Raw genomic sequence first — 12,760 nt, 5'->3', positions numbered from 1 at the left:
CCCTCTCGGCTTGGAAGTCCCAGTTACCTGGTAGTGGAGGAGGAGGTGGGGGCAAAGGCGGAGCTGGTGGAGGGGGCAGAGGAAGGGCCTCCTCAGCAGGTGGGGCTGAAGCCAGCAGGTCCAGGTCAGAGGGTGGCATGCCCTCACTCAACTCTGTAGGGCCTATCCTGGCTAGGGCCTCGCTACCACCCACGGAATCCAGGCCCCGGGCACTTGGCTCCAGGTGGCACCGGCGTTGGAAAGCCTCCTCCTTTTCTTTAATGAGCCTCCGGAGAGTATGCACCTGGTGGTTCGTGTTCTCATATGTCTCCTAGCAGGCAGACAGCAACATTGAAGGAAGAATGGGCTGAGGGTACAACAATCACTTCCACAGAGTCAGAATTCCTACCCAATAGACCCTCTAGGAGCTAGGGTCATCATCTCAGGGAGGGGGCTCACAACAGAAGAGATCTGGTCAGAGAACACAAAGCAGAAGCAGGAAGAGTCAGCTAGCTTCCACTGGTATTCTGGTAGATTCTCTCTGCTCAAGTCTGTTCTTACTGCAGAGGACCCTCAAGGCTCAAGGAAAAGGAGGCCCCACATTTGAAAGTCTCATTGGTCCCCTGCCAGATGGGCACAGCGGCTCTCTCCACAGATCTTAACTCTTCATTATTAGTTTTATTTCTCTGGCTGTGGATAATTGCTCAGATGGAAAGCTCATAGATAAGCCTTGTCTTGGCGAGCTCTGTATCCCCCCTAGCTCCTTATATAGTACTTAGTAGAGAGGAGCAGATACACACTGAGCTGAGCTCAGTACAACACAATCATTCTTCTGCAAGAAAAAGGAGTTTGTGGCATGGCTCTATAACTAAGTTATTAAGTTAGGCACAAGAACACAAGAGACTGAACCAAGAGAAACCCTGCCCTGCAGGACACCTGTCTAATAAGTAGACCTGGGCTACTTTGACGATGCTCAGTAGTCAGAGCTAAGGAGATGTGGAGAAAAAGCCAGCAAGTGGGCAGGATGGCTGCTCCCATTCTCTTCTGTGTCTGGCCAACCCTAGCCTCAACTTCTCTCTCCAGATAGAAAAGGGGAAATCACCAGTTACCCCTTGCCTGAGTGCCTTGAGGATAAATCAGTTTCTATCCTGGACACGATTTGGTGAGAAGGGGAACCCAGGTCAGCTGCAGTCTCCCCACTTCTCCCTCCCCCACTGGCACCTTGATGCTCTCCAGCTCCTTTTCCCGCTGTAGTAGCTGCTTCTCCAGCTCTGCCACTCGCATCATATTCTCATTCTCCAGGTCCAGCAGCTTCTCTGTGAGCTATAAAATGGAGAAGCAATGTTCAAAGCTGTGTTCAAGCCTGAACACTCAGTATAAATTTGGAGCCATACCAGGACCTGAAAAGCAATGCCCAAAAGGCAATTTATTCAAGTGGCTTCCCTACATCACTCTCAGGGACCAGGAGTCCTGATACTATGAAAAGCAACAAGTAGAAGGCAAATGGTAGCAGTGTGTCCCTAGTTGAAGACCATCTTATACCCAGCCATGGATGTTAGCACATTCTAGTGAGTACTGTCCAGTGCCCTGGGCCAGAGCTGGGTCTAGAGACTCAGTGGTTCTAAAGCCTTCCTGTAGGTCAATCTGAAGGCAGGATTCCTGGAACCTAGTTGTGCCCATCCTCCCAGCCTTCCACAGTGACTGCCTGGTAGGTGAGGATACCTACGTGGGACACGTGCTCTTCCAGTTCTTCTACCTTTTCCAGGGCTACGTTCTTGGTTTCAGCATCCTCTAACAACCCCCCTACGTCAAACACATTGTCCAGGTATGCCTGAATCTGCACCTGCAGCTTCTCGCTCTCCGTGTGCCTTGACTTCTAGGGAAATACAGAGTAGCAGGGAGTCAGTGTAGGCCCGAGAAAGCATCGTTGCTTCATAACTACCTCTGAGAGCATGTAACCAGGGTCTTCCAGCTGTTCCCGATGCCTGGCTGGCCCTGATAGAGCTGCTTCATTGGGAAGACAAACATTGGCAAAACAGCTTCTATTCCAGGTCAAAGGAGACAGGCCTTTTGTGCTGTGCCTAAGCTGATTCTCTACCCTTAAGAGACCCTCTCCAAGACCCTAGCCAGTTTACCTGCAGGAATTCCTCCAGCCCCAACTTGGTGAACTCGTATTGCAGGTGGACCCGGAAATTCATGTCCTCTACTGAGTGCACCACAATGTTGATGAACTGCATGCAGGCCACCTGGGGGGAGAAGCCAACTCTCAAAACACGCTGTTAGTGTGACTTAAGTAGCAGAAAGCCTCAACGGCATGGCATGCACTTGTCCCAGGCCCAGGTCCTCACCATGAAGTCAATGTTGCTGTCTTCATTCCGGAAATACTCCATTAGCTTCTCAAACCGATGCAGTTCTTTACACACCTGAATGTGCAAACATTCTCAGGGAAGGATCTGCACCATGCAGAACCTAAACCCCCAACCCTGGTTCCCAGGAACATGATGGCAAAGGCACAGCTCAGACCAAGTTTAGCCACAACTCAGTGGGGCATGGCAGTCTGCACCTAACTTCCTAGCTAGCCTTCAGGAGGCTGAAGCAGGACTGCCATACGTTTGAAGTCAGCTTGGGCTGTAAAGTAAAAATCTGTCTTCAAAAAACAAAATATAACCAACCAACCAAACAAACAAAAGATACCCAAATAAATATATAAGTAAATATCATAAAATAATAGTAAATTAACCATAACTCTATCTAGGGACTGTGCCATTTGGATACCAGAAGAAAACCCAGGACCTGGAATCTGGCCCTGGGTCTCTGACCCTCCACCACACTGAGGGAATCCAGTACAGCCTAGGATTTAGCTCTATGCTGGGAAATTACAGAAGGAAGAAAAGGAGAAAGAAAGGAGTCTAGCCATGGCTGCGGCAGGAGGTTGGGCCCCAGGGGGACGAGGAGGAGTCGGTATGCAGCAAAGCCCTCTGCTGAAAAGGGTCCAGGGGCTCTTTGAGTTTCTGAACTTTAGGGAGGAAGAGCTATTTCCTGAACTAAACAATGGATGTGAGGGAAGAGGCCCAGAGAGGAGGAAGGGGTGGGACCACAGCTGTGGCTGGATGTTGAGGAATCCCATGTTCAAGCAAATTGGGGTTTCAGAGGTAAACCTCAGGAAGGGAAAATTCCGCACACAAGTTCTCTCTTCCTTCACTAGCCTTCTTCCCTGAGAATATACTTGCTTTGGATTCCACCTGGGGGCTCACTGCAGCAGAACCACTTGAGGAGTCTTATAAAGTGAAGACAATGCCCAGGCTCTGCTCCAGTGGGTCAGGAGTAGAGCCTGTGCCTAAAATAAGAAAAAGAAATTGTGTGTTTTGCCTACATAAATGTATATGCATGTGTATACGGTGACTGTGCAGGCCAGAAGGGGGCACCAGATCCTCTGGAACTGGAACTAAAGACAGTTGTGAATCACTGGAAACTGAGTCAGCAAAGGCTCTGAATTATCGAGCAATTTCTCCAGCCCAAGTCTGCATTTTCAACGCACTCCTTTGGTAATTCTGACAGTATCAGGTTAGGACACTTCAGTCTGTCCCAGAGTGTCATTAACTGGCCAACCTCGCGGTGTCGTGGAACAAGATCTAAAAAACTCTGGTTTTGTTTTAGCTTGAAGCAGGCTGCTCAGTCAAGCAGTTATTTTAAAACCACTAGAGATCCCAGTAATTGGAACCCCCATATTTTTCTCTAATACACATACACATGCGCGCGCACACACACAGGTTGTGTGTGGAGCATACAGGAGACTAACCTCTTTGAAATTGTCAAAGGCAGCAAGAATGATTTCATGACCTCCTCGCACCAAACACACAGCTGCCAGCAGCTCCAAGACCAGAGCTTTGGTCCTAAGAGATGAAAGAAGATTAACATCCTAGGTCTCATCCAAGTCACCACAATTCATATCCTTAGACACTTCTCCAGCAGAAGAGACCCCGACTAACAGACCCCAAAGCAGGCAGGGCTTGTCAAAGACAAGTCAGGATCATCAGATACCTGGGCATAATGAGGAAGGAAGGAACACACCTTGGATTCTTGTTGTTGAGGCTAAGTGCAATCTCATTGACGGCGTGGGGGTGGGACATGACCAAGTTGAAGCCATACTGCAAAGGAAAGGATAGGAGGGGCCCTCGATGGTGGGAAAGGGAAAGCCAGCAGGTCTCCCACTAGCAAACCTCTCTTTCACAAGCTGGTGCTTTGCTCTTTTGGTTTAACATATGAAGCATCACCTCTTACCTGATAGTTCATGATGGCTCTGAGACAAAGGATACAGACGTGGACATCATCCTTCTGGCTCACCAGGCGGGAGTTCTTCAGGGCCCTGCGGCCAGGGAGAGTACTGTACCTGGGGGATAGTGACAAGTAATCAGGTAAGGGACAAGACTGCTTGCTGGTGAAGGTTCTAGGACACCAAGCTGCCCCTTCGAAGCAGAAGAAATGGGGGTGAGGGAAGAGGACCTTGTACCAACTTCCAGGACAGCAGGAGGCAGGGGAGTCGGCTTCTATTCACCTCCTTAGTAAAGGCCTTTGTTAGCCCGGACCCTAGCTTTATACTCTTGTCAAAATTATGCTAACCCTCTGAAATACAAAAATGTTTTGAGAACTTTGTAGTCCTTGGGATGGATCACAAAGCAGGCACCTGAGATTTCTCTCCTCTCACTTTTAGTTAACACAACTTTGGCATGTCCAGTGGGGCAGGTGCGTCGTTGCTCTAGTCTCATTCGTAAGCCCCGCAAAGGCAGAGCAGATCTACATAGGCCTTACCAAGGCTGGGGGTTATGCCTGCTTTGTATCATCCCTCCCCTGCCTTAACGTTTTGTGAGAAGAGGAAACAGGAACGGAATCTGTTCCTGCAAGGCCAGAATGATGAGCAGTGTGCAAGACACAAAACCCAAGGAGAGAAGCAGAGCAGTGGAAGAAGAAAGGCTAAAGGGAAAGCCATGAGGTGCAAGGACAGCCTCTAAACTAAAAGGCTCTGAGAAGGGATCGGTTCACCAACAGGACTGCTCTCGAGCACACAGACAAGTGAAAGCACAACTTAGAAAGACCTGAAGGGAAAGGATGGAGCAGCAGGCAGCCAGGGCTGGCTTCCAAGCCACTGATGGGAAGAGTGAGTGTTCACGAGGGCAGGAGCCGAATCAGCCAGCAAAGCCCAAGCCCTGCCCAAAGTCAGGAAGGAATGGCTAAAAGAGAGTGAGGACTGGAGAAAGGGGAAAGCTGGAACGTCAGATGGGGTGGTACAGCTGAGGACCATGTACTTACCCAGGACAGACTGCTGGGCAGAGTCAGGGAGACAGAGAGGACAGATCAGAGACAGGCGAGCAGGCAGAGGGCAAGAGAGCTGAGCCTGGAAGCAAGAGTGAAGGAGGAGCGTGAGCACTCACCGGGTTACCAAGACCTGGATCAGGGCTGGGGTGGGATGCAGGTGGGCAGAGTAAGCGCACACATACCGGAGCACGGACTGGCGCGCAGAGCGAGCGAGGCTGTTGGTGAAGGGGGCCGACAGGGCGCTGGGCGGCTGCAGGTCCTCGATTGACCTGCTCCAGGACCGGAGCTTGTCAAATGCACCGTCATCGCCACTCTCCAGACCCTCAAAGTCAAACCTGGAGCATGAAAGGACACACATGCGCACACACAGGCACATACACAAGAGAAATCCTGTGCCAAGCCCCCAGCAAGTTCACCCTCCACTCTTCAGGCCTCTATGGCAACACAAAGCAAGGGCAGCAAGAAGAGAAAACAGAATTAGGCATCAGAGACCTAATCCTGGTTGGAGCTACCAATGTAAGGCAGGGCAGAGAAGGTTCAGACAGTTCTGGGAGCAGGAGATCAGGTTTCTCCTTGGCCTATGACGGTGGGGGCTGGCTGGCTTCCTGTGCCCCTAGACTAAAATGGGACATCTCAAATCACTATGTCTCTACTTAAAAAAAGAATCTATACCAAGGGCTGGAGAGATGAATCAGTGGTTAAGAGCACTGGTTGCTCTTCCAGAGGACCCAGGTTCAATTCTTAGTACCCACATGGCAGTTCATTGCTGTCTAGAACTCTAGTTCCAGACTTGACACTCTCACACAGACATACATACAGGCAAAACGCCAATGCACATTAAATAAAAATCAATTCAAAAAATTTTAAAAAATCTATACCAAAGAAGAGTATAGGGGAATAGGCCAGCTGCAGATCTTACTCACTGACCAGTGGCAGTGGCTTAAAGATTCAGAGCACTCTAAAGTTAGCCTAGGTCATCAAGAACTGGATAGGCCTGAAAAGAAAGTAATGGGGTTCCTGAAAAGTCAAAGTTGGCTCTTTAAGCCTAGGGAGTACACCTGTCCCATCCTAGCGCTGGACTGGCTTCATTTGGCTTTTTAGTGCTGAGGAGTAGCCAAAGGCCTCCTGCTAGGCTGGTGTGCCAACAGGAGGCCCCAGTAGCTATACTCCAGGCCTAGTAGCCCTCTTAATGGGCTGTTTCTCTATGACTGACTACATGGGGCTTCTGTTTTCCATCTTAGCTTCAGATTCCCTAGAAGAAAGAAAACCATAGGTTGAGACTGACAGGGCGTGCTAGCTGCTGGAGACATCGGTGTTGTCTGGGCACTTCCTGTAGCATGTCTCTTACCATAAGTAGTGTGCTCAGGGCAAAGAGGATAGCTCAAATTACACACCACCCAGGGCCTTCCCTTACATTTTTTCACCAGAGTACACACCCTGAGAGCAGTTCCGCCTGTCCTTCTTCCCCTGTGCCCCTGCAGCCACTAAAACTGGGGTGTATCTCCCAAAGGCTTTTTCCCACAGGACATCTTGCCCCACACGAATGCCCGGTGTCAAAGGCTGGGGCTTTCTAAAACAAGGAAGGATCACAGGCACTGGAAGTTATAAAGGAGGCTGCAATAGTCCTGACAACAGGAGGTAGTTACAGGGCAGTCCGCACCCATCACCCATGGTCCTCCCGGGCAGAAAATGCGCCATTCAGAAATGCATGCCTTCTCTCCAACTGTCCGGCCACATCCCTTCCCTCGCAAGGCTTCCTAAAACATTTTCTCTCCTTCTCTGGACTCTTTCCTTTCAGAAGCACTGCCCTCAACACCAAAACATTAAACATCTGGTGTATTCTTGGTTTAGAGCAACTGGAATTTGTTTTCTTTTTCAAGACAGATAGGCATATTTGGGGAAACAATCTACATCTTTTTACTATAAATGTTCTGAACTAAAAATTCACTTAAGCAAATTTTTCCATTTCTTTCTATAAAAAAAAAAAGATTATTTAAAGGGACAGGAGGACCATGAGGTATGAGTTCTGCAGAGATTTGCATGGAGAGTAGCCTACTCTAGGTTTGAAGAGGATGACTTGGGAATGGTGACACCTGGGAGAGGCTTTAGTGTGTGCCCTTAAGGAAATGCCCTGGACAGAGAAGAGCCATAAGGGCAGGGACAGCACAAAGGCAAAGGTCTAGGCAAGGTTCAAGGTTCAAGCCTGGGGCTTCTCCAGACTAGGAACATTCAATGCTAGGGTACCATGGGAAGTTGAGAGCAAAGCTGGGACCTGCTTTCCCCAGGCTGACTGTCTAGGACGTCAGACTACACATGTTGGTAACTTCATTTGCCATCATGGTCAGCCTTCTTTCTATATGTCTGGAAATTACAGGCAGGTCCATCATCTGGGTAATAAATCAACAATAAGCAGCCGCCACAGAAGAGGAGGCCTAGCATGTTCCAAATGCTAAGTGGGAGGCACACGTCTCATCTACTCCTTCCAGTGAGGACGACAAAGCTGCTTAAGGTTCCACAGATAGTGCACAACCCAACTCTTTCTGAATCAAAGCCCTCAGTCACTGTGCCTCGCCATGCCAGTGTTCCTTCCTCCCTGTGAAAAGGATGTTTGGATAATGCTCCCAAATGCTTCATCTGTCTGCTCAGGTCAAAGGTCATGCTCACTGTACTTCTTCAACAACAGACCTGTAGTAAACCTTTCACATCTCAGGGCTTAAGCTGCCTCATGGAATATTCAATTTTGAATGGATTAGTCCTACCAAGGCATTTCCCTGAGGAGCCAGGATATTTCCTTAGATAGCCTGTACTTTGGAACTTGGATCATTTGGGTTCTGATTCCAAGCTCCCTTTCCATACTTTCTCTTCATGCTCCACCAAACATGCCTTTTATTCCAGCTAACCGACCAATCCTTGCTGGTTCTTGATAGTCCCTTGTCTTGCCTGCTCACCTCAACATAACACTTGGACTACTTCCTCCTGTCTTGGGTTGCCCATTCCCATCTTCTCTGCTGGAATCTCATCCTTTCTTCTCCTCCACCCCCATCTCCTCTGTATCCCCACCCCTCAGGTGCTTCTTCTAAGCAGACTGGAACTGTGTGCTTCTCAGTGGGTCCCCAACCTTAGCCCTTGTGGTACTCACATGACAGAACATTGGGCAAATGACAGGTAATCCACCAGCACATCCAGGCCTTTGTTTTCCTCATTGAGAAATTCCCTCACCCACCTGCAGATACAGGAGACAAGTGGATGGAGTCTGTAAACTGGTTTGGTTTGGTGGAGGGCTCTGACCCAGCAATCTAGCAACAAATATGTGTCCACTCTTGTATCCTACTGGAACCTAGTGTCAGGCTGAGAAAATCCTGAAAACCAAAATCTATGACATCCATTTGTGACTTTGTCACGAGTCTGGGTCTCCCACAGCCAGGGAACCAGGGATAGGGAAAGCATCTCCAATACCACTTGCTTTATCACAGGTGAGCTTCAGCCAACAAGATTCCAGCCAGTCTCTCCTAGTGGGCCAAGGCTATAGCCCAATTATTTCCTGTATCCCCTTGATCTGACACAATGCTAGACATGAAGTCCTTTCCCACTGTGTGCCGAAAGAATCGGGGAGGCATCCAGAGCATTTACCACTCACAGAGCTGTGTCTGAGAAAGCTAGCAAGTCCTTAATGCCATAAATCTCAGTCAGAGCTCCCTACTGGGGCAAAGGGCTCTTTACTGAGTTCAGTCTTGAGAAGCAATGAGCAAAGATGGTTGTGTGATTTCTGTGTTCAATTGGAGTCTGGCAGAACCGACAAAGGCTGGGAACAGTCAGAAACTCAAACTCCAGCATGTCATGACTCCCAGTCACATGAGAATGTGGGAAGGCAGGCAGGTGGGCAGACAGAAAGACTGTGCCATCTCTGGACTATAAGTGAAGAGTCAATGCCCGCAGAGTTGGTGAGGGCTACTGTCCACTGCACACAGACATAAGCCCCTCAGGACAAACCCCCTCTTCTCCTGAGTGCTCTATTCACTCTGGAATGTCCATGGGACCACACAAAGCAGCTGTGTCCATCTGCCCTGCAGGGCTTTTACCCCACAGTTGGACATCAGTTCCATGCTGGGCAGCCACACCCGGAGCTGAGAGAGGCTGGAGCTGGAGCACCAGGCTTGGTTGATTTGGCAGCAAGCACCAGCTGAAGCTGACACCGGAGCTGCCTGAAGTTAGTTTCCTCTCTGGGGGCCGACAGGCCTCCCATTTCCTGTCTGTCTGCTCTCCAGCTCCCCACCCCCTTCTCATTTCCTGTCTGAGTCTACGCTGCTATTTTAGGGATACTGACACTTTGAAGGAGAGGTTAAAGGGCGCTTTGACAAGGCAGGAAAACCAACACGAACCAGAAGAGCTAGAGGGCTCTGGAATCCTACTTTGGGGCAGTGTCATTCAACAGCATAAACCCCAACCACTGCCTGTGGACTCACTCCTGCAGAACCCCCCAGGACCCCTCACTAGCCTGACAAACTCCCTGAAGAAAGGATTCTGTCTTCCTCATAGAACTACCCAAGAAGCCTCAGACTGGACGGCGGGGGCTTCTATAATGTCACAACTAAGCTCTTTCCTGGGAGCCTGAGGCTGTTTCTGGACTTCCAATAGGAGAACCAACTGCTAAGAAGCCCCAGGCCTGGGAACTATGCTAATCATGGGAAATGGTTACTTTGTGGTCCTTTCCTAAGGAGCACAGACTCCCACCCTCACAGACGACATCACCGCCTGAGAGAGGGAGAGGGGGAGGGGGAGGGGAGGGGGAGGGGAGGGGAGGGGAGGGGAGCGGAGTGGAGCGGAGCAGGTACCAGATGGTGCTCAGGACTGCCAGTATCACTTTTAACCACACGCACATAGCCTAACTGAGGAACTTATCTAGTTTTCCTTCTGTACAGTTTTTGGGAGGGCTTGGTTACATCTTTCTCAGTGCTTTCCATGTCTGGGTCACATATGACTGGTGTGGAAGCCAAGCTCTGGCTACCACAGCACAGCTCCCAACGCCAGGAACTGTCCCTTTCCTGCCCTCGCCTGTGCTGCTTCCCTTCTGACTGCTGTTGCAGCTGGTCACATACAGACATCCTCTCCCCTTTAAGAGCTCCAGGCAGGTCCGGCCTGGAGGTAGACAAGTAGGCTGCTGCCTTGACAGAGAGGAAAAGCTAATGATGTCATTTGGCTCTTTCCACCTTACTCTCAGGAAGCTCAGGGACTTAGGCTGGCATCTGCCCAGAAGCCCACTTCCCCCTTTGCTGACCACTCATTGAGGCCCCACGACACTCTCCTTTCTGCATAGGCACACACCTTCTGCCTTGTTCTGTTCACCTTTCTCGCTCTCGCGGAACAGCTTCACAGGACTGAGGCACTGTCCTCTCCTGAACCTCACTGCATCAACCCTTAGCTCCCTTGGCACCACTTGGCTCCTCACTGGGTCTGAAAGACTCACACAGATCTCAATGTATTGACAGCACACGGATCTGCGAATACAGGAGACAGCCAATGCCTCATCTCCAGTATCTCACATCTTTCTTCGGTGATTCAGGAAGCCTCTTCTGCTTGTGTACTATGGTTGTTGTTGTTGTTGTTCTAACAAACAGGTAAATAATCTGTGCACCAAAAAGTCTAACTAGTCGCCAGTTAGGAACTAGGTTTCATCTATTCAATATAACATATTCTCATATTCCAAGCTTTGCTGGGCCTCTCTTGGCCCAGGACCAGACCACAGGCAGACTCTAGTCTCAGCTGCTATGGGAATGTCTTCTACTCAAAGCCACAGGACCCCAAGAGAGGCCCCAGGCTTGCCAAAAGTGACTGGTCAGCAGTAGGCAGAGCTGAAGGGTAGAGACCCCAGAAAGGGCACATCTAGAGCTCTGTAGAGCTGAGAATTACTCAAGGGAAAACCTACTTCATGGCAGGAAGGATAAACCAACAAAGGGCACCAAAATCTGTGTGGTAGACTATGTGTGGTGCCAGGGAGAGAGGCTGGGATGGTCAGGCCTGACTTACCCAATGTGATTGGTGCGAAGTGAAATCTCCAGCTCCCGTAGGACCTTGGTTGACTCCTGCACTCTCCTCCTGAACTTCTGTAAACATGGAATCTTTTGTCACTTGATAGACATTCCCTGTCAAATATTTTTCTTTAAGATTTTATTTGTTTATATTTTTGTCTGAGTGTTTGCCTGCATGTATGTCTATGTACCATACACACGCAAGGCCTACAGAGGCTAGAAGAGGATATTGGATTCCCTGGAGATTGAGTTACAGAAGTTGTAAGCTACCATGTGGTGCTGGGATCTGAACCTGTGTCCTCTGGAAAAACAGCAAGTTCTCTTAACTGTTGAGTCTCTAACCTCCCTTCCTCCACCAAACTTGTCTGTCTGTCTGTCTGTCTGTTGTTTGTTTGGGGAAAGGGTGTGCAGCATCTTGCTATGTAGCTATCCAATTTTATATTACAAATAAAAGAGGCAGAAAAGAAAACATAGAAAGTACAATGTGCAATCACAGACGTTTCCTCCAGTAATGGATAGTCACTTAGGCCTCACAGCTCAGATATCTAACTCCCAGTATTCAAAAATACTTAGTCCCACATCAAAAGGTTTGTGCCCAAACTCCACCGAAGGGCAGTAAGATAGGCCTTTCCGTCTCATACTTCACCTTCCGTGTTACGTTGGGGTCCAAAAAGCTCTGGAGTTTCTGGATATAGGTATGGGGAGGATTCTTCACCTGGAATCGTTCCTGTGAAAAAAAGACGCATAGATAGATAGATACATACATACATACATACATACATACACACACACACAGAAACACAAAGTCCACGGAGGGTGCAAGGAAGGAGAGTGCCTACAGTGCTTAGTTTGAAGGAACTCAGCCTCCAGTTGTCTCCTGTCGCTTAGTATCATCCAACCCTTAGACTCCCTTCCCTGACCGATCCCTAGGCACATCCCACCTGTTGCTGTGGTCTCCTCCTCCAGTCAATGCTCCTAGCTTTGTTGATGGCAAAGCTCTATGTTAGAAACAAAGTTTCTGTGTTAGAAACTATATTGAGTCTACTGCTTGCTAAGATGCAGAGAGCAGAGCTGGGACTAGTACTTAAAGGGAATATGTAAATGGCTAACTGGCAGACAGTTATGAAAGCCACAGGGAGGGGAGCTTTGTCCCAAAGAATCTAGTTTTTGTAGTTCTAAACTCTGCAGCTATTGCTCAGCTAGCATTGCTGTGTTCTTATGCTCAGGGAGGTATATAGTCTGTGCTTTGACCAGGAATTGGACCCCAGCAACCAAATGCTGATTTGCTGCTGGGTTACTTCCCAATGCCCTTCCACAGAGCACAGGACTATGTCTTCTCTATTCAGGCCCACCCAAGAGGAGACTCAACAAACCCCTCAGCAGTGGTCCTCTAAAGTCCTCCACAAAGAAGCTATCTGAAGAACTCAGGGGAAGAGATGCAT

General features: G+C 49.2%; 1 protein-coding gene across 2 annotated transcripts in view; it reads right to left on the bottom strand.

Moving 5' to 3' along the window:
• Fmnl3 (formin like 3) overlaps positions 1-12,760 on the bottom strand; it is a 59,433-nt gene that overhangs the window by 6,724 nt on the left and 39,949 nt on the right. For both annotated transcript variants that reach the window (XM_041642730.1, XM_041642731.1), the window contains exons 3-14: positions 11,965-12,045; positions 11,317-11,393; positions 8,432-8,515; positions 5,475-5,627; positions 4,261-4,369; positions 4,051-4,127; positions 3,779-3,872; positions 2,328-2,402; positions 2,115-2,225; positions 1,706-1,855; positions 1,201-1,302; positions 28-310 (exon numbers count right to left, since the gene is read on the bottom strand). In XM_041642730.1, the coding sequence (XP_041498664.1) occupies positions 28-310; positions 1,201-1,302; positions 1,706-1,855; positions 2,115-2,225; positions 2,328-2,402; positions 3,779-3,872; positions 4,051-4,127; positions 4,261-4,369; positions 5,475-5,627; positions 8,432-8,515; positions 11,317-11,393; positions 11,965-12,045 (1,396 nt within the window). The remainder of the gene's footprint in view (positions 1-27; positions 311-1,200; positions 1,303-1,705; positions 1,856-2,114; positions 2,226-2,327; positions 2,403-3,778; positions 3,873-4,050; positions 4,128-4,260; positions 4,370-5,474; positions 5,628-8,431; positions 8,516-11,316; positions 11,394-11,964; positions 12,046-12,760) is intronic.

This window comes from Microtus oregoni, unplaced genomic scaffold, assembly GCF_018167655.1.
Source record: "Microtus oregoni isolate MIOR12 unplaced genomic scaffold, Mior012 000077F_ref0000221, whole genome shotgun sequence".
Lineage (NCBI taxonomy): Eukaryota > Metazoa > Chordata > Mammalia > Rodentia > Cricetidae > Microtus > Microtus oregoni.
Note: the sequence above shows the minus strand (reverse complement) of the source record. Positions and strands in the feature narration are given on the sequence as shown.